General features: G+C 35.5%; 1 protein-coding gene across 10 annotated transcripts in view; it reads right to left on the bottom strand.

The window, feature by feature from the left end:
- Positions 1-24,455, bottom strand: part of ANKS1B (ankyrin repeat and sterile alpha motif domain containing 1B) — a 414,231-nt gene that overhangs the window by 302,776 nt on the left and 87,000 nt on the right. For 8 of the 10 annotated variants that reach the window (XR_001921711.2, XR_001921712.2, XR_001921713.2 and 5 more), the window contains exon 1: positions 13,818-13,952. Coding sequence is in view for 7 of the 10 variants with exons in the window: in XM_018080493.2 (XP_017935982.2) it covers positions 13,818-13,946 (129 nt within the window). In the remaining 3 variants the exon portion in view is untranslated. Of the gene's footprint in view, positions 1-13,817; positions 13,979-24,455 lie in introns of those variants that run through there. The other 2 variants (XM_018080496.2, XM_018080497.2) reach the window with 2 other exon arrangements.

Below are 24,455 nucleotides of genomic sequence, written 5' to 3'. Positions count from 1 at the left end.
TGCTGTGCAAGTTTCCCACAATACTGCACTAAGCAAAACCAACTGAAAGTATTTCCTATGTCACAATAACCCAAACCTACAAATAGATGGTGAAATACTTATTTTGACTACCTTCCCAGTGAAAGATATCAGAAATATTACTATAATTTATGGCTAATAAAAACACATTTATCTATTACTAATAAATTAACCAAAGAAGGTTTCACAGTGTCATGTAATTAGAATAATTTTTTCATGAGTCAAACTACGATAAATGTTCATTGTTATGACAGCTAGAAACACTTGAATGTGTGATTTGTCATAGAACAGATAATAGGGCTCATGATATATTACAGAATCTGGAAAAACACCAATAATCTCATTTAAGGGTAATGACACTAGAGGATCTACTCTGGTCTTCACAAAGTATTTAGAGTACAGATTTTAAGACAGTATTCTCTTTTACCCTCTCACCAAACATCTGAAATGATGTGTTTGCTGTTGTAGGATAATATATATTCAGTTACCCTTTAGCACCTGAAACAGCCTTTGTGAGTAAGTTTCAGTAAGCCTTCCACAGAGTTGAGAAAAACATTAATTCTAAAAATCATGCTAGATTTGTTGTCCTGTGTATATAGTTAGAAATGTAAATATGATGTGTAATTTTTCAGAAACCATTCAAAATTTAGATTTGCTTTTTCAAACTTTTTTTTGGAAAAAAAAAAAGCATTATTTACGTAGCACTGCAAATGTAGTAGGTTTATCTTCTCCTTTTCAAATGCATATTTTCACATATCCTGTTTAGAATCCAAAATTTCATATGAAAACTCTACAGACATCTATTCCTGGAAGCTAAGGGTTCCTACAAAGCCTTACAACATAAAACTCACTAATATGGCCTAAACTATAAATGTCTGAAAATACAGGTAAATTGTGAGCATAATGAATGATGTCATATACTTTATTTAGGAAAAATATTGAATGAAGTCTGAGCTACATTACAGAATAAATGTTAACTTTTTTTTTACTGGAGTTAATTCCACATCCATACCCAGTAGAGAGAATATATCTGCCTTTATAATTTCTACTGGAGAAACTCCCTGTAAGTGAGATCAGGAGGTAGTCTACATTTTTGCTAAATTTTTAATAATAGTGAGTGATGGCCAGTACTGTTAACCTCTGCAGCAGAAACATATGGCTATATTTTAGGTAGAGTTTTCAAAATTCTAACTGGCAGATATTCAACATTTAAAATGAAGTTAGATTGTTTTAGTCATGTTACACGCTTTCCCATGCACACAATGGTCAGGCCATGAAAAAAAGCAGATGCTTCCTCTAATAAATAACTCACTGTGACAAAGAATATACTAAAAGTGTACATAATCTGGTTTATGCAAATGCTAGTGGGTGTGTGTGGCAATGCAGTATAGTACAATAACTAGTTTAATAAATGATTCTTAGTTTAGCCGAACAAAATACAATTACAAACTAGAAAGTAATTTCCAGGTTAAATATTCTCCCTTTTTATCCCATTGTGTTTTCATGAAAAACGTTAAACAAAAAAAATCACGTCTTGTTTGAATATCAAGTTATAGGAAAATGCCTATTTAAAATAAAGGTTATTATACTAAAAAAGACAAAATGAACTGAAACCTAAGCTCCATGGAAACAATATTTCTCTGCAAGTTGTTTATGCTCTAGTGACTAGGTTTTAAACACACACACACAGTTCTAATGGAAACAGCAAACATGAAGTAGGAATATTTCCTCACATTATAAGGGCCCAAACCATGGAAAATGTTAGATATTGAGAAACTTTAAAGTGGAGTCAATATTTACTAGACAGCAAATGCAGAAAACATTCATGCACTACTCTATGTTAAGCAGACTGGCCAAAACTTTCTCATATTTTATAGCTTAATTTCTATCAATTACTGTGCCAGTAAATGAAAAATGTATGGCTTGCTGTGGAGGGGAGAGAGGAATTGAATACACCTAAGTAGATCTTGACACAAAACACATCTGTGTGAACAGTAACCCTAGAACTGTAAACTGACTTGATCGGAGGACAGACAGCATCACTACAATGAGACATTATGAAAGACACTTTCCTTGAAAAGAAAGCTTTAACATCAGTGTGTTAATTCACTATCTATTATGAATAATCTATGCATTTTTAGAAAATATTCTATATCTGCCCATGCATCTTGTTCTGAAGTCATATCTGCACAACAGAAACCAAATAATTGATATCACACACAATGGATTTGATAGAAGTCACAAATAAAAATCTGCTATTTCAGGAAAGGGAATCTCCTGTGTTTAAAAGTTTTTGGTACTGAAGAAATAAAAATTTAATTATGTTTGGTATGAAAGTTATTATTGCAATAGCATAAGCCAAGAAGATATCTCTCCTTTGCATGCTCCCACAATAAAACTGAAAGAACAAAAAAAACTTTTTTCAAAATATTGAAGTTATTGAGAGTCATTTTATCACAAACTAAAAACTTTGTTGTGAATCATACTTTTATCTGTCACATAACTGAAGAGAAAAATGAGATAAAAAATCAATAGCAAAAGAATTTTAAATTGTTCTTTAAATATCCCAGGATGCACGCAAAGTTTGTAAAAGTTACTACTTTGTAATTAAATAGAACCAAACGTTGTCTGCAGTATGTATGGTATTTCAGCAGTGTTGAGAACTGAGTCTGACAGTAAGAGACAATCAGAGGGAAAGTAAACTCACACTTTAAGTTAGAACTGGTGCATAAAACCCATAAAACAAATTATTCCATGACAACAGGAGAAATAAGCATCATAGCAGTAGACAAAAGTTAACAGAATATTGTCCATATATCCTTATATATTCTTAAAGAACCCAGTAATTTTCTATTTCAAACCATAGTTCTGAATGGGACCCTATGAACTCTGCTGTTTCCTGGGCAAAAATGTGCCAAAGCCCACTAACATTGATATCATGGGTATTTAGCCTTATGGATACAGTAAGTTCCATCTCATCATACTGCCTATATGCTTGGCAAATTTATGAGGACTGACGTGGTCGTGTTGAACTCCAGTAGCTAAGACTTCCCAATGAGCATAATTACATAATTCACTACTCATCACTGAAGGAAAAACATTTTGCTAAGAAACATGTTACTTCCTTATGGCTCTTTAAACAAGACATTCCACTGTTTTAACATCAGAGCTCTACTGCTTTGTTACTATAATAATTTCTGTGGTGTGATAATCTACTTATTCATTGCAAATACTCAGCCTTAGCTATTGTAAAATGAAAACAGAATGTGAAGATTATATAAAATGGAATGAATAAGGATTATAAGGGAACCAAAATCACCTCTTAAATGAAATTTGAACTTAAAAAACTTTCTATAGGTTCACTGCAAGATTCCAGTTCTGGAACAACTATTACAGAATCATGTGTCTATTTGACAAGAATTACAGCAATATATATTATTAACGCCATTCTAGATAGAAGAACATAGAACACAGAACATGAGATTCTTCATTTCCTCATTTCCTAGCTGAATTGCCATTCTGAGAGACCTTAAAGTCTAAAGACTTTAATAAAGAAATCCAAAATACCTTATCATGAAAACATGAGATGATGTAGTCTTACATATCAAGGGTCCAAGGGTTGGACTTGATGATCTCAGAGGTCCCTTCGAACCCAGCTGATTCTATGATATTTCCCTTTGATATCTAAAATATGGACTCTCCTTAACCTCAGTTTCATTTTATTTTACATCTAATTCATGAGTTCATCATCTAGCAAAAAAGTCATAAAATCATTTGGAGATTTTAAGAAACTCTTAGCCTTAGTTTTGAATTTTGGTAAAAATATAAGTATCTCTTGATAAAGTTATGTTTGTATGGAAACCCAAGAGGGATTAAGCACATTAATGCTTATGCTTAAGTAACTTGTTGTTTCAGGATCTATCTCATTTTCAGAATCAGTATAAGGGATACAAATACTAAAAGTTTTTAGTGAAATACAGCAGCCAGACATGACTTTAAACCCAAGGCATGCAATTTCTTTTGCACAGCAAGAGAGGATTCACTGTTACAGACTACAGAATTGTTCTTTTAAAAGCCCAGTTGTCAGTCAGGTCTTTTCTTCAGAACGAAATCAAGTTCTATACATTTTACAGACTTCTCCAGGGACTTACTCTATGAAGCCATGAATTTCCCTACTACTAAAAACTGAAGTAGTAAAACCATCCCTCGCAGTTTCCAGTATTAGCTTAGTTCCCAAATATATTTGTACCACCACTGAATATAAAAAAAAATAAACAAGCCAAAATAGAAAATAAGTTGTTAGGCTCAAAAAAAGTCCCAAAATATCAAGTGCCTTTAAACAGTCCTTCACAGAAATACAACCTTAGACAAAGCCTGACTTAATGGCTAATCGATATAGTAAATCCATGTAGTAATAACCGTGCTCAGATAGCACCACAACTCCTTTGTTACCAGCTTCTTTGATTATCAGCTTTTTTGGTTACCAGCTTTTTTGCCCAGAAACTCCTTTGCTTCTGTTGCTATCAGAGGAACAACAAATACAACATACCAAGGATGGCTTTTTTCCCCACAAAATGTAATACCGAACAGTAACCCAATTTGGTCAGATTGACGAGGAACTCCTACATAAATTTTCAAGTTTCAATATACTGCTTTAATATTTCTGTTATGAAGTAGCTGAAGCTCAAACGTGACGTTTTTAACACAAAGTTGAACTTCGTTCATATACAAAACTAATTGCTATGCATTATTGCTATCCATTTGCTGTGCAATTCAAATTGATTTTTTTTGTTGTTGTTGTTTTCTTATAATTTGTCAGGTGGTACTGAAAGTAAAAACATTCCCTGGAAGTGTGTCTTCTGGTTACCACTAAGCTTCAAAGCACAAAACAACAAAATGTGACATAGGTACTATTTGAGATCTTCCCGGACAATCACTGTGACGTTTCAGTTAGGAATGTGACAGTGTTCAATTCAACATTAATTTCTACATTAATTTGAATGTCTTTAATCAGAATTAAATTGTATCTTGTAAAACATTACAGACATCAATATTTCAGATTATTTCAGACATATATCAACAATTCCCATATTTTTTGACACCTCTCTCCTTTCACTCTCATCCCATTTAATTGTGCTGTTTTGTGACCACAGCAAGAGACAACTCATCCCAGCAGTGCCTAAATGTACACAGTGCTGGACAGGCATAGCCATATTTTCACAGTCATTTACAAAGTGCAAAGCTAATCCTAAATTTTGAAAGAAATTAGCTCATCTGAGGTCACATAGCTAGAATTTTAGAGAGAATTATAAAATGTAGATGCTAACAATGATATGAAAGAGAGCTCTGGAAATCATCTCGTCCAAATTTTCAGTCAAAGCAGAGCTATCTTAACCATTAGGCTTCCCTGGACCTTGACCAGTCAATTCTGAAAACGCCCAAGCATAAACAAGATTACAACTTCTCTAGTTACCTTACATACCTGTATAGTAGTGTCCAGATTATACAACTACTGCAGTAAAAATGCATTTGCTATAAGACATCTACAGTCCATGGGCAACTGGAAATTTACACTACATACAGGAACAAAACACACAGCTTCATTCCTTAAAAGACCATCAGAAAATGTAGCATAGCATTAAAATAAGCTACAATCTTTTTCAATATACTTATTTCCCATCACTGTTCAGCAGCGTATAATCATCACCTGCTGATTCTTTCTAGGTAGAACGCATACTGCAGTTTTCAGTAGCTGCTTCAGTGTGTGGGTGGCATGTTCCTGAAATTACTAATAAAACTTATGCTTACTGCAGAAGAGACAACACTGAAAATCAAGAGTTTAACAGAAATATTTTTTTATGGGCAATATAGTTCTCCATGTCAATCCTATTTAAGTGAACTCATCATTTAACCCCTAAATTAGGAAGAGAAAAAAATATTTTTCACTGAAGGTTAGAAACTATAGAAAAATATTATAGATAATATAACAATCTTACTGTGGTTATTCATGCTCAGGTATACTGTATGTCAAAGTTTTCTTTACTATGTCTATACCATCACCTATCAAATTAGTACATCACTAAAAAAGATAGCATGTTTCCTCCTGTGTAACATATAAGTTAGGTAATGCCACAAGACTTTCTGTTTCTAATTTTGGAGAACTTTAACACCAAGTAAGGTCAGCTAAGTGTGTTTCTTTACTAGTCTAGTTTGCAATGTGCTTCCACTGAATACATTGAAAGGCAAATTTATTAGTGAATTGAAGGATGATGCCATTTCTTGGGCCCAAGATGAAACACTTTAGCTATTAGTGTTTAGTTAAAAAAACACACTTTGCTTCTCTCCATTTTTATTAAAGAACAAAGAAGAAATATTTCCTCTTCTATACTACCTCTCCTGCACCTTAGCAGTTCAAAAAATTACTGTAACATTTACAGAGTTTAAAATCTAAGACAATTTTTAGATGTAACTGAGAATAGAACCGGTTCAAACTGAAAGAATACACTAAAACGAAAACAAATAATGTAAAAAAAAAAATTCCCAGTATTAAAGTTCTCCAGAAAAAGACAAGATATAGTCATGCTGCATCTCTCCATAGAGTGTCAGTACAGAGGTTTTTTCAGGAATAGACTTGATCTCTATGTGAAAATTGAGTTAGCTCCTTATTTATTTACCTCATTCATCTCTCATGTATCCAGAACTGTCTTTGAAAATGTAAACATAACTGCAACATAATTATTTTCAATGTCAGGCTTTCTATAGAACAACCCTAACAGCTCCTACAATACAAACTGTAAACAAAATTTCTTCCCATTAAAAATTACTTTTTAAAATTACATAAAAAGAAGTGCAGACAGACAAGGTGATCTTCTGGAAGGCAGACATGAAATACATAACCCCATTAACTGATGCATCAGACTCCAAGCTCTAAATATTCCTATCACTGCCTATACTGATAAAGAAACAGTATTATATACAGTTCATCTCCTAAAAATGTAGTTAGGAGTCCACTTTCTCTTCCCTCCCTCTAAATAAGAGGCAATTTGGTAGGAAATCTCTCTTCCACAGGAGAACATGTGACAAAGTTGCTAGAGTTCCTACCACTGGGAATCCTAGAGTTACATAAGCAGAATGTAGACCAGTCTTAGAAGCAAAATGTGAAGGTCTTCCTTCTAAAAAGATGAAAATCTGACATTAAGCTAGAAATGTACCATTTCTTTAAATATTTAAGTAAATATTCCATATCTGGCTATAGTTTTGTAAAGAGCCATGCTTCCTGGCCACTGGCAACACGATAATTTATACTTATGGCTTTTAAATCAAAATTCAATTTTTCCATAGTAACTGCATTGGTCTCTTTACAGACATTATTTTTATTTTGTAATAGTTAGACAAATGAGGTGTTCCTAGTTGTCATCATGTCAAACACTGGGAATAACTGTTAGGATTTTTAAGTTATACATACAACACAATTCAAGACACAGCGTAGTTGAGCTGATCCATAAGCTTCCTAAATGGGACAGAGCTAAACCTGCCTTATCTCACAACTACTTTATATCACAATTAGAAAAACAAGTTGGCATGGCTGTCAAGATTAAGATGTGTTAACTGGTTGCTTTAAACTGATAATACTGCAGAGATCATACAGGACTGCAGCACTCATCTCTCTGACGCTGCAGACAGCCCTGTATTTGTCCCTGTACATCAGGCCCTGTTTGCCTGTTAGCAGAGAAATATTTAAAGCACACTATTCATGAAAAAGAAAATGTAATGAAAACTACAGTTTCGTATATTTGGAGTATAATGATTTATTCTAAAGTTGTATGTGGGTACTGATACACTTCATAAAATAAATATACTAGGAGTCGAATAGTAAATAAACCTGCACTGCAGAATAGATTATTAAGAACAAGAAATTATTTTATTACTGGCAAACAAGAGTGTTCTACACTTATTTACCACATTCCTTACACTTTCCTAACCTTGCCCTCCTTAACCAATTGATAAAGCAAACAAATGCCCTCAACCAAACTGATGTTTATTCAAATTGCTTCCCACTACTTTACCAAAACCTATGTTCAGGCAAAGTAGGAGAGAAAGGACCCATCCCTTGTCCAATCTTCTATGTTTCTGCCATAAGGAGACTTTATGAGAGAAACGGTTGAAGTACTTTAGTCCCTTCACCTCCAGGCCGGAGCTGCTTAATGCTATTTCACATTTAAATATAATAAGTTACATTTCTGTCTTCCCCATAAGGAAGGAGTGAGAAACAGAAGCAGACTGACATGCACAGCACTCTCCATCATTCATGCTGATATGGTTTGAAGCTGGCTCCCTGCCAAGTCTCCAAACCTTACCACAAGAAGTCTCCATCCCCCTCCCCCCCTAAACCTCAGGGAGAAGAGGGAAAAAACAACCAAGAAAACCGAAATGAGAGAGAGACAGCTAAAGCAATATATATAAATATATTTACCCTTATGTTACAGTTATATACAATTGAAATATATATACAATTTCACAAGGAAAAGGGAAAGGGAAGGGGGAAGGGGAAAAAAGGAACAAAACCAAAATAAAAAAAAAATATATATATATATATATCCCGATCAGTAGCCCGAGATCTAGCAACTTAAAGAATTAGCAAAAGACTATCTTACTACTCTCCTTGGGACAACGGAGAGTCGCTCTGGAACGATCGCCGGCAACCTCCGTCTCCCAAGGTCGACAAGGCCTTACCAGACCTCACTCCCCAACACGGCAGACTCAACAGCAGGGAACCTGCACCTCCAAGCCGCCGGAAGGAAAGAGACCGAAGGCCTCTCCTCCTTTCTTCTTATAGCCCGGTTTACGTAAAAATCGTAGGGAATACTGGGTAAATATGGGCCCTTCCTTGGTTACAAACTGGTCACCAAGGAAGGCCTCGACCAAACTACCACACATGCCCTACTGTTACCAGAATTGCTCCTGTAGTTTGGTAATGCATAGCTAGACCATCACAAGACATGTAAACCTTTTTTTTTCCCCCAAACCTGTCTGCTCTTGTATTATGCTCCATTGGGAATATTTCTGTGTTGGAATACTCTGTCTATACAAATGTCAGCCAAGATACACAGCTAAATGCAGATGAAATACGTTCACACATATATGGAGAATCTGTATATGAAGCGCATACAAAGCAATCTAGTACATCAGTAAGTGTTCCTTCTTGGTCCTACTCTTTTTTGCTGCAATAACAGGTCAAGTAAGAACCATATTTCAACTCAGCTTCCAGTTTACGTATTTTCTTGCTTTTATCAGTATCTGTCACAGTGCTGAGTGCAGCAATAATTCTTACTGTCCCTGAATAACCTCACGTGGTGCCCTTACCCACACTGTGCACATGGGCCCAAGCAGTCTCATTTTACCTCAGCCTCGGCCCCTCAGTTCCTGGCTGAACAAGGTGTATGAGAGCTCATCTCTAACTCTGCCTGTGTTGATCCAGGGACCCCAGTGATCTGGACCCTGACTTGCTGACTGGCTTCCCAGCCTACCTCATCACCATAGACATCCTGGTGATCTACTCCCGGTTCCTGATTAACCTTACCAGTCCTGATCCCAACCCCAGTATATGGACTGACTTTCTGGCTTGACATGGGAACTGCCTGAGCATCACAAACTTGCCTGATGTACTGCACTCAGGGTGGCCCCAAGCTGCTCCCCCCACAAGCCTGCCCTGCTCCCTCACAGGAGAAGTGAGGGATCCTCCGGATGGTGAGGAACTGTGTTGCCACCCCAGGCAGCCCCTGTGGGTCCTGACACCATCACTCCCAGGGCGTTGCCAGCCCTGACAACATCCACTTACTAAACCTTTTTTCCTTTGAATAAAGCAGCAAATGTGAAACTCTGAAGTTTTCATTCTATCTTGTCCTTATTCAACCTAAATTTGCTCTTCTCGCCACTGTAAGGACAGAAACTTAACTCCATTGACTGACTAACCAAAGCTACTGTATCAACCCAATTATCTGCAAAACTCTGTTACAGCAGTCTGTGTTTCTTTGGACATCCCAATAACTATATACGCATGCACATATTAAGCTGATTATTCTATTTCTACCTCTAAACTTTCCTATTCTATATTTCATTGAATTATCAGTTTCTTGACTAAACTGTCCTCATTTGAACATGGTCAATAGTGATGACACTGTAATGCTTCCAGGTTTTTTTTTTATCATTAGTAGCCATTGCAGAAGAAGTTTTTTTAAGGATCATATCCCCGTTTTCTTTCCCATACTTACCTACAGCATAGTGAAATCTCTCCAGCTAAATATACTTTGCCACATAAGTCTTATTTTTGTGACTACTCTGAAGAAAAATGATATATGAAATATATTCTTTTATTCTAGCTCTTGGACAGAAAGGATATTCAACAGTATTTATGACTGGCAGAAATGCAACCACTGAAGCATTAAAACTCTTGTTAGTTACTGTAGGAAGATTTTACATGAACTAGAGATCCATGGAAGAGGCTCTAGTACTATCATACCACTATAAAAGATTTCTCTCAGTTTAACAGACATGTCATTTCAGAGCAAACTATTTCCAAGAGAGCCTGCAATATTAGAATTTGAAAGTTCTTTAGAAGCACTTTTGAGGTTTTACATCTTGGAAAGTTTTTAAAACTGTTTTTACTGTGCTGAGAGTTAAGACTACTGGAAATTCTGGAATGTGTAGAAGATAATTATTCAGTTATGCAGGTGATAAAATAGTTTTTCTTTTGTACTGACTGAGAGCCAGAAAACATATAATCTGGAATTTCCTGAGAAAGGTTATTTTTCAGATGTAAAATATTCATCTCTGGAAGACAAAATTTTTCACAAAAACGTGCATCAGTTTTAGCAAGGATGGAATTTCTGCCCAGAACCAAAGATTAACTCCAGAAAAAAGCAACAGCCTCCATATTAACCTTAAATCATAAACTACAAATGGAATTCAACCCTCTGCTAAAATAAGAAGATATATTTAAACTTCAGTCTCCAAAAATCCAGCTGCGTATCCTTGCTCTCTGGATTTTTTCTTCTACTTTTTTTTCTTTTGGGGGGTGCATGAAACTAGTTGTTCAGTCCATTTTGACATAGAATTGGGCACTTTATAAAACTCTGACATTTTGAAAAGACACAAAGATTTTCCATCAAGCTCTTTCAGGACTTCACCAATTGTGAGACTGTAGAAGAGAGTAGCTTGTTCTGAGAATACCTGTATAACTGCTATGTCAGGTTAGAAATGATATCTGCAAAATAACTTACATAGAATTTTCTATAACAGCCCTTGCTAAAATGACACTTCCCAGCACAGTAGAGACAGCAATGACATGCTGTATGCCAGAAGTACCTCCAGACAAGCTTTTTTCCATGACTGCAATAAAGAAACCAAGTTTGTCAAGGAGGTAACTGCCCTGTTTCTTTGTCATATTGAAAACTGTTAGCTCACTATGTCCCAGATGGACATTTTCATAATCTCACCTAAAACTCACTTTCATTTTATCATTGTGCCTCTGTGTATACAAAGCAAGATTCAATTTTTACGTTTGCTCACCTTTGATGTGCAAACACAATACATTTATATAACAGTAAAATCTATTTTTAAATAAAGGAAAAGTGTAAAACTTGTCATTTGTGTTCAAGAGTAATGGACAGACATTCTTCCCTATTCTTGGATCTTAAGGAGAGTATGGATTTTAAGGCATAATGTCAAGTACCCTTATCTCATTGCTTCTTCATGATGAAGTCTGCACTTTCTGATATGTTAGAGCACTGGCATGAGTATCAGAAACACATTTTTGTACTTTTACCTAAAACATGCTGTTGCACATCGTATCTCATAATTTCTTAGACCAATTCAACATACTGTTCTTAATCCAAAAATTGAAGTATATACTTTGTGTTCTCAACCCCTTAGAACAAGATGTTCTCTGCTGCATTCTGAAGTAAATGTGAAAGATCCAACAGATTAGCTAACAGCTTGAAAGACTGCATACAGTGATGGCAACGCTTTCTAAACTAAATTCACTGGGTTTTAATTTGGAGATTTTTCACTACCTAATTTCTTTCCTTTCTCTCTTAGAAATAAAATCAACAAAAGACCAAACTATCTCTGTCTTCAATTTTTATGGATAGAAACAATCTAGAAAGGCAATCTGCCATATCATGAATGAACACATAATAAATATCTTTAAAAAAATCTTTTTTGTACCTATAACTAAAAATCTAATTAGTTCTGAAAGCAAGGAAGATGAGATATCATCAGGTTGACTTTAAAATTTAAGTACAATGAATAAGACTAATTCAGGAATCACAACCTTACAAATTACATTGTTCTTGAAATTAATCTCGCTTTATATATAGGAAAAAGAAACCAACCAATCAAGCTAGCTTGATTCTATTTTTCAAGGGCATTTCTCAGTTTTATAACACCCTTTACATATATCTTACATTAAAAACAAACAAGGAAAACAAAAACATTTTTTAAAATTAGGAAATCACATGAAAATGCATTTTCATCATAAGAAAATTTAGCAATAATTAAACCATAGGGGATACATATTTAAAGAAGAAAAGTTCCATTTAGGAAATATGTTTTGAAACAAATGCTTAAAAATGAGAAATTACTAACTATAACACTCCTATTGTAAATCAGGATAATTCCGACAGCTCTGCACTTTGCCAAATGTCTAAAATGATGGATAGTATGAAGTAGAAAACAGCTACTGAAAGGGGAAAGGAATATAAAAGCTCCTTATAAAAAGACAGGGCAGTGCTCATTGTTATTCAAGCACATTAGCTGCCATATCCTGTTTCCATTGACTGCAGGGAAAGCTTTAGCATTGACTTCAAACAGGTGCAAGTCCCATAAGACTTAAAGGGAATAAAAGGTACAGTCACGATATGAAAGCAACAGTGTATAAAGTGTGGTGAGACAGGATATGTAATTCCAATCTGGTACACAAGAATCTGACAAAGCTATTTAAATGCAGTGCCAAGTAAGGATGCAACTGAAAAAAACCAGACTGCTAAGCCGAAATTTGGCAGGTCTTCATTCAATACTACAAAAAAAGCGGAGGAAAAATGCTACAGAAAGGAGAGTAGTAAATTATAGTGGAGGGAGAGAACAAGGGAGACCCTAGAAGCAGCAATAAGCATCATCCTGTTCTGTAGCGATACAGTATCACTTGTTCAGGACACAGCTGCTGGAAGGCTTCAGTGGACACTGCAGGCTGGTCTGCTCTGAGAATTGCTACAACTGAGACCCAAGTATATTACCTACTTTTATTTATTCTCTTCTGTATTATCATGAGCATTTGAAAATGTTTGGGGACTTCTTTTTTAATTTATATAATCTTCAAAGAGAAGTCTTAGGCTATATTCTTACATCAGCTGAGTTAAGCACGAAGTCCCCAATTCTATAAAGAAAGTAGCTCAGATGTCATTATATCAATTAGAAGCTGAGCACTTATCCAAAAGGAAACTGTATGACTTCAAATTTCTTTTCAGATGGAAAAGAAGGCTATCCAACACAGCAATTAGATATCTAAAATAGGGGAAACAAACAGCAGTCTCAATATTAAACTCATCTGGATAAGTATTACATTAGGATGACCAAATCTCAACATTTAATTTTAGAACCAGATTTTGACATTAAAATGAAGACTGAAGGTAAAAATTTTGAAGGGAATGAGGCAAGACTAGACATGACTGTAAGAGTTAAGGCAAAGATTAAGCAGCTCTTTCATAGTTATAAAGTTTTCTGATGAGAAGGTAAATATATACCTGTGTAAGCATGGGAAATCCGAGGTTCCTGCATCCATTACACGGTGTCAGTGCCTCCCATAAACCTGAAGGACCACATGTATTTTCACCTGCATCATCATCATCTTCCTCCCTTGGTGATAAACGCATTGAAGAAGGTCTCTGTGCATTAAAAAACAATACTTTAAAATTAAATATACTCATATGTTGTAAAGAAACCTTTTACTTAATGAAAAGAACTTAAGAATGTTCCATTTATAAATTCCAAAAGATAAACTGCTATTTTAATACAAGGTTCCTACTCAACTGTTAAAATGCTGTATGAAAATCACACTTCCTAAGGAAGGTGCACATTGAGCTATCTGCAATTATACTTTAAAGATGAGTGAACATAATACACAGTAAAAGTATGTATTTATTGTCTTTATTATCAAGAAATTGGCAATTTTTATTTCATTTTAGTTTAAAATTTGCTGTAATACCATTAAGTTTAGGATATTCCACAGTGAACAAAAACTAACATTTAAAAAAATAAAATACAATCCCCAAGAAAGAAAATATGAGAGGATCTTATTTCAGCACTTTTACTGTGTTCAGAAAAGTACAGCTGTACTACACTTGCCTGTATGAGTCCAAGGTTTTTGCAGAAAAAAAAAAAGGACTAAATCAATCAAAATACGAGGTTTTGATTTTTATTTTGTATTTATCAATAATAAATGTGTTAGCTTATTTTGTAGGCAAAAAATGTATTTAAAAATGTCTTACTTTGCTTCATTGTCTGAAAGGAATGAAAGGTATCACGAAAAGTCATTCAGATGTGAACATTGTGACTTACATATTGGCCTCAGTGATAAGGGGGAAAATCCTGATTTTTGCTCAAACCAGTACCCTAATTTTCTAAGACAGAGAAGTAGAAAGATATAACAGTTTCCATATATTTATGTTATTTTGCTACACAGGATAGTCCACCCCAACTGAATTACAGGAGCAACTTTTATTCATTTCAGGAGAAGGAGGAAAGTTAACCCAGCAATAAATGATTTTTAAAATCTCATGTCAAAGAAAATTATTACAAGTTAAAAAAAAGTAAATTTTACATCTTAATTCTTTGCCCATACTTAAATTGGAATAGGCAATAGCTGTTCTAGCCTGCTTGACAGCTGCTCGAGAAGCCTACCTGATGTTCAGATACTAAATGCTGTCTTTAGGAATGCTTCTTTCAGAAGTGGCTGGATTTTTGTTCGACCAAAATAACGCTGTTTGAGCCAATGGCTGACCACAACTATTAACCTCAACTCTAAAACACCGCTATGAGCCCCATATAAAAATAATTTTCAAAACCCCAACACATAAGTGTGGATTATTTTAGCCAACAGAATAAATAAATGCATGGAGTCTGCTGCCAGGAAGGGAATGGAGAAGTGAAAGAAAAGTAGAGGGGAAAGAAGTACAGAAACAGCAGCAGTTCTCAAGATGAACACAAGCTGATGGAAACTGTAACAGAAGCAAAGCACCACACAGACAGGCACTGACTTAAATGTGTGACATCTGAGGATCATTTAACTTTTGACTCTTGCTGTAACTTCTTAACACAGGTGTGGTTGGTATACCATTAACTGAATCATGGAAAATAGTTCTAAATTCTATTTCAGCTTGCTCACCAAAGATGAGAAACACAATATATCCATCTCCACTACTCTGATTCCCCTTGGTTAGAAAATGGTTGTTCCCTTGTTGCAGATTTCATTAATCTAGCCGTATCTTCTACAGTTAGGTGGCTTTATTTACTTTTTATTTTAAAAGTCAATTTTGAAACATTCTTAGCATGATATTTCATTAGGTTATTTTGACACTCAAGTAGTACCACAGAATGTGTTGCCATAGCAACCAATATTCTCACACTGATTATTAAAAGGATTGGGTTAATTTTGCAGAGTGTGGGTTGTGAAAGACTATTATTGCTATGTATTTGCACAGACAAAGGAAGCAGACTACAAGCCTTTCCTCTCTATTTATGACGCCATCTTTCATGGTGGCTGCTCTACGTTTATATTTTAAATCTCAGAATTGCTGTACCAGAGAATAAAGCACTTCTTGCCCCCTGGAGCAAAAAGCAAAGAACTGCAGCAGTGCTCGGCACAGGAAAGTAGGTAATAAATATTAGCTGTGACCTTACAAGCCAATGAAACTGAATGAAGACAAAAGTCACAGAAAAACGTCAGTGTACCTTCTAAAGGAAAAAATTACACACTCATCAGTAAGAATTTTTCAACACAACTAAAGGAAGATGAATAATGAAATTCAATATATTTGAATCACTGAAGGGAGAACATATGAGTATTTAGCCATTTCAGGAATAGAGTGAAAAAAACCCATACCAAATAATTACTGAATGATAGGGGAAAAATACACAAGCAGAATGAGAGTTCTATTATTTCCATTAGATGCATTCTATATAAATAGCCTAAGATAGACTGAGAATCACAGAAATTTAATGTTGATATGAAAGAGAAGTAGGAAATATTATACAGTCAGATCTCCTGATCACTCAAAAAAAGATCAGTCAGTGTCAGAGTTCATTACACACACTATTGGAATAAACTAACTGGTACTCCCGTGCCAGTAGACAATCAAGGTATGAACATGATACAGGCTAATTTACAGACTACTGCAGAGTAGGGTTAGCTCTTATACTGAATTACTTATACTGAATTTTCGTCTTGCTCAGATTTCTGCTACTGATAAAGCACTAAAAAGGAACCATTAGGGAAAACCTATGTGAAGGGTCAAGAAACAGTTATTGCTATCATTTTCTCACCCACCCCCACTATGAGAAGCCCTGTTCTTCCCAGAAAACAGGCACAAAGAGATACATTGGATTTACTGCGGGGAAAGAGAGCTGCATTTGCAAAGAGCAGGGAAAGAGTTAACAGCTGTATGAGAAATAGGAAGCACAAGTCCCCCAAATTTCATAAGACCAGGTTTGCACAGCCTGGGGAGAGGAATGCGTTAGGAGGAGAAAAACGAGATACAGAAAGATCTACAAATCAACTCACAGACCTCAGACTGTCACACAAACCCATAAAACTCCAAACCCAGACCACTCTGTTTTCTGTTATCCTCTCACGGTCTTCATTCCTTTCCCAGAACTCCCTAATTTTTCTGTTCTGTTGCATAATTTAATTTTGCCTCCTTAGAGATCCTTTGAACATGAAAATCTAATTCTGTGTGTGCTGCTGGGAAGCCTTGAAATAGCCCTGAAGGGAGAGTTTTAGTGAAACCAAAGTTATTTATGCCCACTTCTCGGAAAATAAATAAATAAATAGAGAGGAAGATACTTCTGCCAACTAAAGAAAAATAGACACAAATGAGAACCTTTTATTTATGCCTGTTTTGAGGGGGAAAAAAGCAAAAGTTAACGTAGTTAGAAAATGCCCCCTAAATCACAATTGCTCAATTAATTGAATTAGACATTATGAAATGGCAAAGTCGATATAAACTGCAATACTAACCTTCCAAAAGGCCACTTCTGCCTGAGTTAGAAGAGACATGACTATAAGCACCATATATCCTCAAACAAAACAGACAGAAAACCCTACATGATATTAGATATGATATGCTAAAGGAAAAATTAGTAGAGAAACTGCAAGATATTAATAGGGAATAAAAGCTTTATTAAAAGTTTTAGTTTTTACTGAAACACTGAATTAAGTATTAAACATTCCTTATAGTAGTAAGAGGCTAACAAAGTAATTTCTCTATGTATACGAGAAAGAGTAATAATAATGATATAGCAGTGAAAGAGTAGAAAGATGTAGTGTAAGGACATTGGACCACTACAATTAATGGCAAATTTTCTTCAGACTCTACTGGGTCTGACACATTACCTCTCATTTTCATAACTCATGACCATTTAGATTAATTTGAAAATTTAGGTATGGAAGCCTTCCTCTTCATGTCCCCATCTACATAAAAGACAAAATCTGCCTTGTAGGATACTTTAGACTGAAGGACTCTTTATTCTATAAAGAGGCTATTTATTCTCTCAGAATATGTATGTACATCAGATTCGCTATCACAGTAACTTGACATCTCTCTCCTCATCTAAGAGAGCAAGCCAATATTTATCAACAGAGAGAATGATGAATACAGACAGAAAAAGCAGAAAAAGTCTGTTTCACTCTTAAAAGTCAACAAGAAGAGAAGGAGAGAGCAGTTTTAATCTTAACCATTACTCACAGCTACCAAGTTCACAGCTCAGGCAGTTGTACACCATGTATAAAACATACATAAAGTTCTGATCTCTTTTTACAGATATCAACTACTTCCTGTCTACCATGTGACCTTATTATCTAGACAAGTTTTCTCTAGGAATACAGTAAGTGATAAAAAACCTCTTCTTTCCTTTCAGTCCCTGTTTTTCTCAGCTTTTAGTGAAAACTGGTCTGCTTTCTGCCTTGACATTTGTAAGCAGCCACTGCTAGGCAAAACCAGACTCAATTCCCTTGTTTCAGGATACAGAGGAGACTTTCCTGTGTCTAATGAAACTTAAAACCAAACATCAAAATCTTTACTTCTTGTATCTCTGCTTTTTTCATATTATCGTCCATTTGTAGAAGTATTGCACATAACCTCTCAGACAGTATCCACTAGAGCAAGACAGCATCAGCAAACTACTGAAGGTACAAAACAATAGGACATTTACCATTTGCTATTGCATTATAGTCCTGGACATTAACTTATTTTTATCTTGTAGCATATTGCATATTAAGAAAACAAGATTTTGAAATGGAGTAGCAAAGACAAAATCAGAATCCTTCCACTTACAGAAGACAGAAAGCAACCAGACATTTGATAAGCCAAATGCTAGCATTCAGTGTGTAACAACGAGGTCAGCAGGTTTCTTCTGAAGAAATAATTTCCCAGACATAGGGCCATGCATGTTTTTACTATGATCCTAACACAGGTATGCCTCTACTCCTCCTTTGCTGGGCCCAAAGGACCCTACCTATGTCATGAAACAAAAGTAAAAAATTAAATTTGTTGTCTCGTATTCTATTTCGACATTATGCTAAGAACTAATGGAGTGGGAAACTGCTCCTGAATGTCTTCTATAAATTAGAATGAACAGGTTGATCTCTGCAGCAGCTGTTTTCAGCAGCTGTGGCAGCAAAGCCAGGGACAGGGGAGCCGGGACAGGGTTCTGTGCTCTCAGTGCTCCCCCTGCTGCTGCCCAGGCTGCTCCCAGGGGAAAATGCCTGAGGTACGCAGAAGAGAAAACAACACATCATTTGGGTATGAAGTATAACACCATCGGATACTATTTTTCCACAACAGGATCCCTGCATTAAGCAAAAGTGCCCTTCTGAAATTCAGTAAGGATCCTGACAAGGAGGAGCCTCATTTGCGACTACATCCTGTGTCTCACAGACAAACAACACTGAAATGTTTTGGTGGCCTGGGCACACCTTTTCCACATCCCCCAAGGTGGCCTTCTCCCTGCTTAGTGTTCTTCTGTTTCCCATCCTCATTATCTTGCCCTTCACCTTACACTGCTCATCTGCTGCCATTCTTCCACAAACATGTTCTTAGTTTACACCTGGCTAGAGTTTCACTGTACCTCCCGTATTCTATCAGGGAGTTATCAGGAGGACAAGGTTAGTCTTGTACTTAAAGCAGCTCAATGTTGGAGATATGTACTCTGTACCTGCCCGTCATAATCCCTGTGGGATGCCGGGCATGTCATTTAAACTTCTCCAAGATGGTCTCTACATTTCAATTCCGTGTCTGCTGGCTATATTAAAATGATGAAGGCAAGTTTGCAGACATGCCAGGCTACAGCAGGAATCACCTTGAGAGATTTTGTGACCATTTTCAGTCACATATGAGCCTAAGTGCTCTGAAAGTCCAAGCTCTAGCAGTTTCAGACATGCAGAATCTTGATCTCTACACCACTGCACATCTGCCCAGATGCATGTGAGAGTATTTTCTGACTGGGGTTCCAAAAAAACCCACCTCATCTGAAGAAGTCACACACTTTGAACTCAAGAACAGTGATGCCTGATTCTGGGAAGAAATTCCTGTAACATGAAGTCAGTAGAGTCAAGGTAATTGACTCTGTGTAAACTGTATTAACTGTAGGCAAACATGAGTCATTCACATACATGATGGAAACTACACAAATGTGTAGTTGCTGCCCCTCAGTGGGCAAGTGCTACTGACACCTATCATGATGAGCACCCAAGAAATTAATCACTCTGTCTCCAGAGAGTGATCTGACAGCATACAGGAAATACATCCTGAATCAGATGGCAAGTACAATGCAAACTGAATAAGGTCAAAATTTTAAGTAAAAATTAGATTATAAAATGAGTACATCTGAATGTGTATTGAAAGCAGGGTAATGTATTCCATTTTTTTAATTCATTCTTGCATGTAACATAAATAATGACAATTAATAATCTTTGCACTACTCTCATAAAAGGATGCAAACATACATAAAACAAAAGTTTAGGATTTAAGAACCTAACAGGCTATAAATTAATCATAAACTGAGAAAGATACCTTTTCTTCTGCTGATAAAGGAATTTTATTTTTCAAGTCTAAGATAGCTTTTGATCTGCTAAATAACCATAAAAGAAAAAATGACCCATCAATGGATAGTCACTTACTAATAAAAGGGTTAATTTTCACTAATTACTTTTTCACTAAACATAAAAGCTTTTGAACAGTGTCGTGATCTTCATAACAAGAGTATTTCATCTACACATAAAAGCCACTACCAGGACTCTCATATTTCATTATCTAATACTTTGTGAGTATACCTTAAGTGCAAAACAAAAGACACTTCAGTGTATTTCAGTAACATTCTTTACTCTTTTCTAACTCCTGTTTAATTTTGCCACCTAGGTGAAGATTTTCAAATGACAGAAAATTCAAGGATTCAATAAACTGAAAAATTGCAGAGAATGGATGACTAAGTGGTTTTAGTAGTTATAATCTAACTATAGTATTTTTTAAGAATTATGAAGTAGTTGGAGCCTACAGAATTTTCATTTTTAAGTATCTTGGGAAGCAAATACTGCGCACTTTTTTCAGTGTGAAATTAACAGCATGAAGTATTAGCTGCCTGAAGCTACAACATGCACTGTCCTGAATCGAAAAAGCACTTAGGGTATCATTCAAACTACTTTCAACTGTTTCAAAGTAAGCATTTGTTACAAGGTATTTGTTTAATCTATGGACTAAACTACTTCTCTTTAATGCATGGAAATACAGGCACTTCCATAACTTACTCCACTCTAGTATCTGTGTTTGCAACAGGATTGAACTGCCAAATTAATTTCTTTCTCTTAACATCCGGTAAAATAAAGTGAACTTCCATTTTAAACATTTGTCTAACTTTGAGCATGTACTTAACACTAATAAATCAGACTATTGCACACTTAGTATCAATTTTAAATGATTAGTATCAAAGCACTGCAAATGCTTTACTTTACCAAGAAAAACAACTTAGCACATGAAGCAGAAAGCATCAAGACAATTCTACTCGGCAAGTCATATGGAGTGCAAGGACACTGTGCTACAGAATGTGTTTCTAGGGATGCCTTTCCATCCCACAGGCATTGTAGATTTGACCTAAGTTGGTATGCAGGAAGAGTATACACAAGCATAGGTGGTGCAAAAAGGCAGGAATTTGTTAATTTTTTTTTTTTTTTTTTACTAATCTTGAAGTTTAAGCACATAAATAGCTCCAATTAAGTTAACAGGATTTCTCATGTTAATGACAGGCTTATGTGTCTCCCTGAAACAATATGCACATGACTCATTCCAAAATGTGACTCACTGAAAAGCTCACGTAGCAGTTGAAAAAGAACAAACTGACAATGAAAGGCATGGGAGCCTACAGAAAAGCAAAATCAAGTGTTAATAATTTCAGAAATATTAAATAGAATTAAAAGCTTCAGCATATTTGCTTTTGCATAAAGGAAAAAAGTATAATTTAAAGTAATGATCAGCATTTTTGGCTTTAAATGTCTCAGAAAGAAAATACTGCTTAGAGAATAACTACAGAGGTATCTCTGCATTTAACAGCCCTATACTATCTGAATGTTGTCATATAACATTTGAAAAACTCAGTGCAATGTAACTGCTACGCAAATCAGCTGTTAAACATGTATTTTTTCCTTTTTTAAAGTTGTGAAAGAGAGGGTGGATAAGTAGGTGGCAGTATGATGAAACCTATAGAAATTACATTATTTGTCATGAAATAGAGCAGAAGGAAGAGAAATTAAAGTAGGGGGAAAATCAGGTGGTAAGTGAGTAGGCAGAAGTCACCACTTTATAACTTCTCCAGTGCAGTTTTTTATTTAGCATTCCTATTCTCAGTAAAAGCATTTACTGAAAATGCAGTTATTATTCCATTAAGTTGCTGCTGGCTTGTATCATACCTGAACAGACAAATCCAATCTAAAGAAGAACTATATACAGCACTGAGTGAGTCATCTGAAGATGAATGCTGGTTAAGAGTGGATAATCAAAATGGCCTTGAAGAACATTTGCAGTAGAACCTTTACAGATCCATCAGGAACAAATTACTAGTGGTTTGCCGTATTGTCACCCAAATGCTAAACATAATATAAACACAGTACAGTAGAATAGCTGACACTTGAAATCTCTTGACAGGCTATAGAAGTTGAAGGCCTAACTGGAAAAGATCAGTCAAAGGGTAATCTACCTTTTGTTCTCAGTAGCACAAGCAAGAGCTCAGGCTCCTCTAGAGGTATTAAAAAAGGACCACACAGATCACACACACCCACTTCCCGTAAGAGACGCAGAATATCAACTGGACAACAGCTCTTGATACACATAGTAGGTGGAAGCAGCATTCAAAATCATCTTCACTAGGAAGGCAACGGTTTTGCTATGGCTGGTAGGAAAATCTGCCAGTGTGAAACTCACATACTGCAAGCTGCTGCTTTTTCCTGTCTTATATAATTAAACCAGTGACGTCACTGCAGTCATCTCAATAACCAGTACTACCAGAAGATTTAGGACAGTAGCTGCTTTTCCTGTGCTAGTTCATCTGTACTGTTCTTTTTGCCTGTGGTAGATTCAACATAGAATGTACAGATCCACCACAACACAAGCACAGCTTTATGTTGTTTTCCAGACACACTTCTAAGTAGCTGAAGAGCTAATATTTAAATTCTTTCTTCAGCCAGTCATCATATAGTGTCTCAAAGGTCCTGTAAAATACAGATAAACAAGTCAGTCAGTAATATGCTTTCATCTATAACTCCTGTGTAACATTGTATTTCTTATGAAGTATCAGTAAGTGATCATGATCTGTTAAAATTATTGAGATTCCTTAAAGGAAATACCATTTTGGACAGAGATAAGGGTAAGGTAGTAAATATTCCAATACCCATAAGTAAGTAACTATTAATAACTAAAAGACTAGGATAGCAATAAAAAAACTATGTTTTAATATGATTTTTGTCTAACTTTGACAGGCAGTGCTGAAGCTGCTTCTCTGTAGGCTGTGAACAGTCCATATTTCAGAGACATTGGGCAGAGCACCAATATCAACAGAAATAATCACAGTATTATTAATGGAAACTGGTTAATCTCAAATAACCACTGAAGCAAATAAAATTGAAGAGCCTCTTCTGAGATTTTCCCTCATGGCACTAAACTGAAATTTATATTAAGTTTAGGGAGTAGAGATGCCAAGAGAAGAGAAATGAAAATAGATTATCAAAAATTGTGTAACTCATTCAACTCTCACATTTCTCTGGAAAAGAAACTGGTGTAAAAACCTATGCCTGTATGGTTAAGTAAAATTGGTTTCTGATTCTTATCTCAATTTAAAAACTTATAACATTGAAAGCAAAGGATTTCATATAGTGAAGTCACATAAAAGCTAATGGGTGCATTTCCAGTACACTGTTGATATCCATGGGCAAACTTTTCTATATTAGGCAGTTGCCCTTTACTCTGAATTAGTCGTGTATTTTATAGAGGTGTAGGAATCTGTTTCAATACATTTTGCTGCTATTCATTTTCTACTGGGGACTGAAAAAATCTGTTAACAGAATACAATGAAACTCTATGTCACGAATGGTCAACTACATCAAGACTTAAGGACAAAAATACTGAATCTTTTTTATATGTGAATTATGAAATAGATCTGCTTGTTGCCATTAGGGTAGAATGAAAATGAAATTAAGCAACTAGTCCAAAGTGGTTACCCAATGTTCTACCCAATGTTCTAATCTCAGCTACTAAACAATTGTTTATACAACTGCAATAAAATGATGTTGTTCCCCTCACTACAGAAAACAACTCAGAGAGGCACCCATATGGTTTTTACTCCTCTCATGTATTTCCTGTCAGATGGTGATCATCAGGCTTTACTATCAGTTGCAAGCTTAATGACCTCACTCTTACACTAGTGGAGTAGACATGAAATCAGTGTTGACTTGAGCTATACACAAAAATATTTAATTTTTTTTCCCTCTACTGTTTGTAACTGATATGTAGGTAGAACACTCATTTATTCTGAGCTCACTATGTATTGCAAAACACAATCAAACCTGCACTGGTACCAGCTGACAATAGTGACAGAGTTCTACAAATCTTGCAGAAATTTCTATC

The sequence above is a fragment of the Manacus vitellinus genome, unplaced genomic scaffold (genome assembly GCF_001715985.3).
Source record: "Manacus vitellinus isolate BGI_N305 unplaced genomic scaffold, ASM171598v3 scaffold_5_pilon, whole genome shotgun sequence".
Lineage (NCBI taxonomy): Eukaryota > Metazoa > Chordata > Aves > Passeriformes > Pipridae > Manacus > Manacus vitellinus.
The sequence above is the reverse complement of the archived record's forward strand: the minus strand, read 5'-3'. Positions and strand labels throughout refer to the sequence as shown.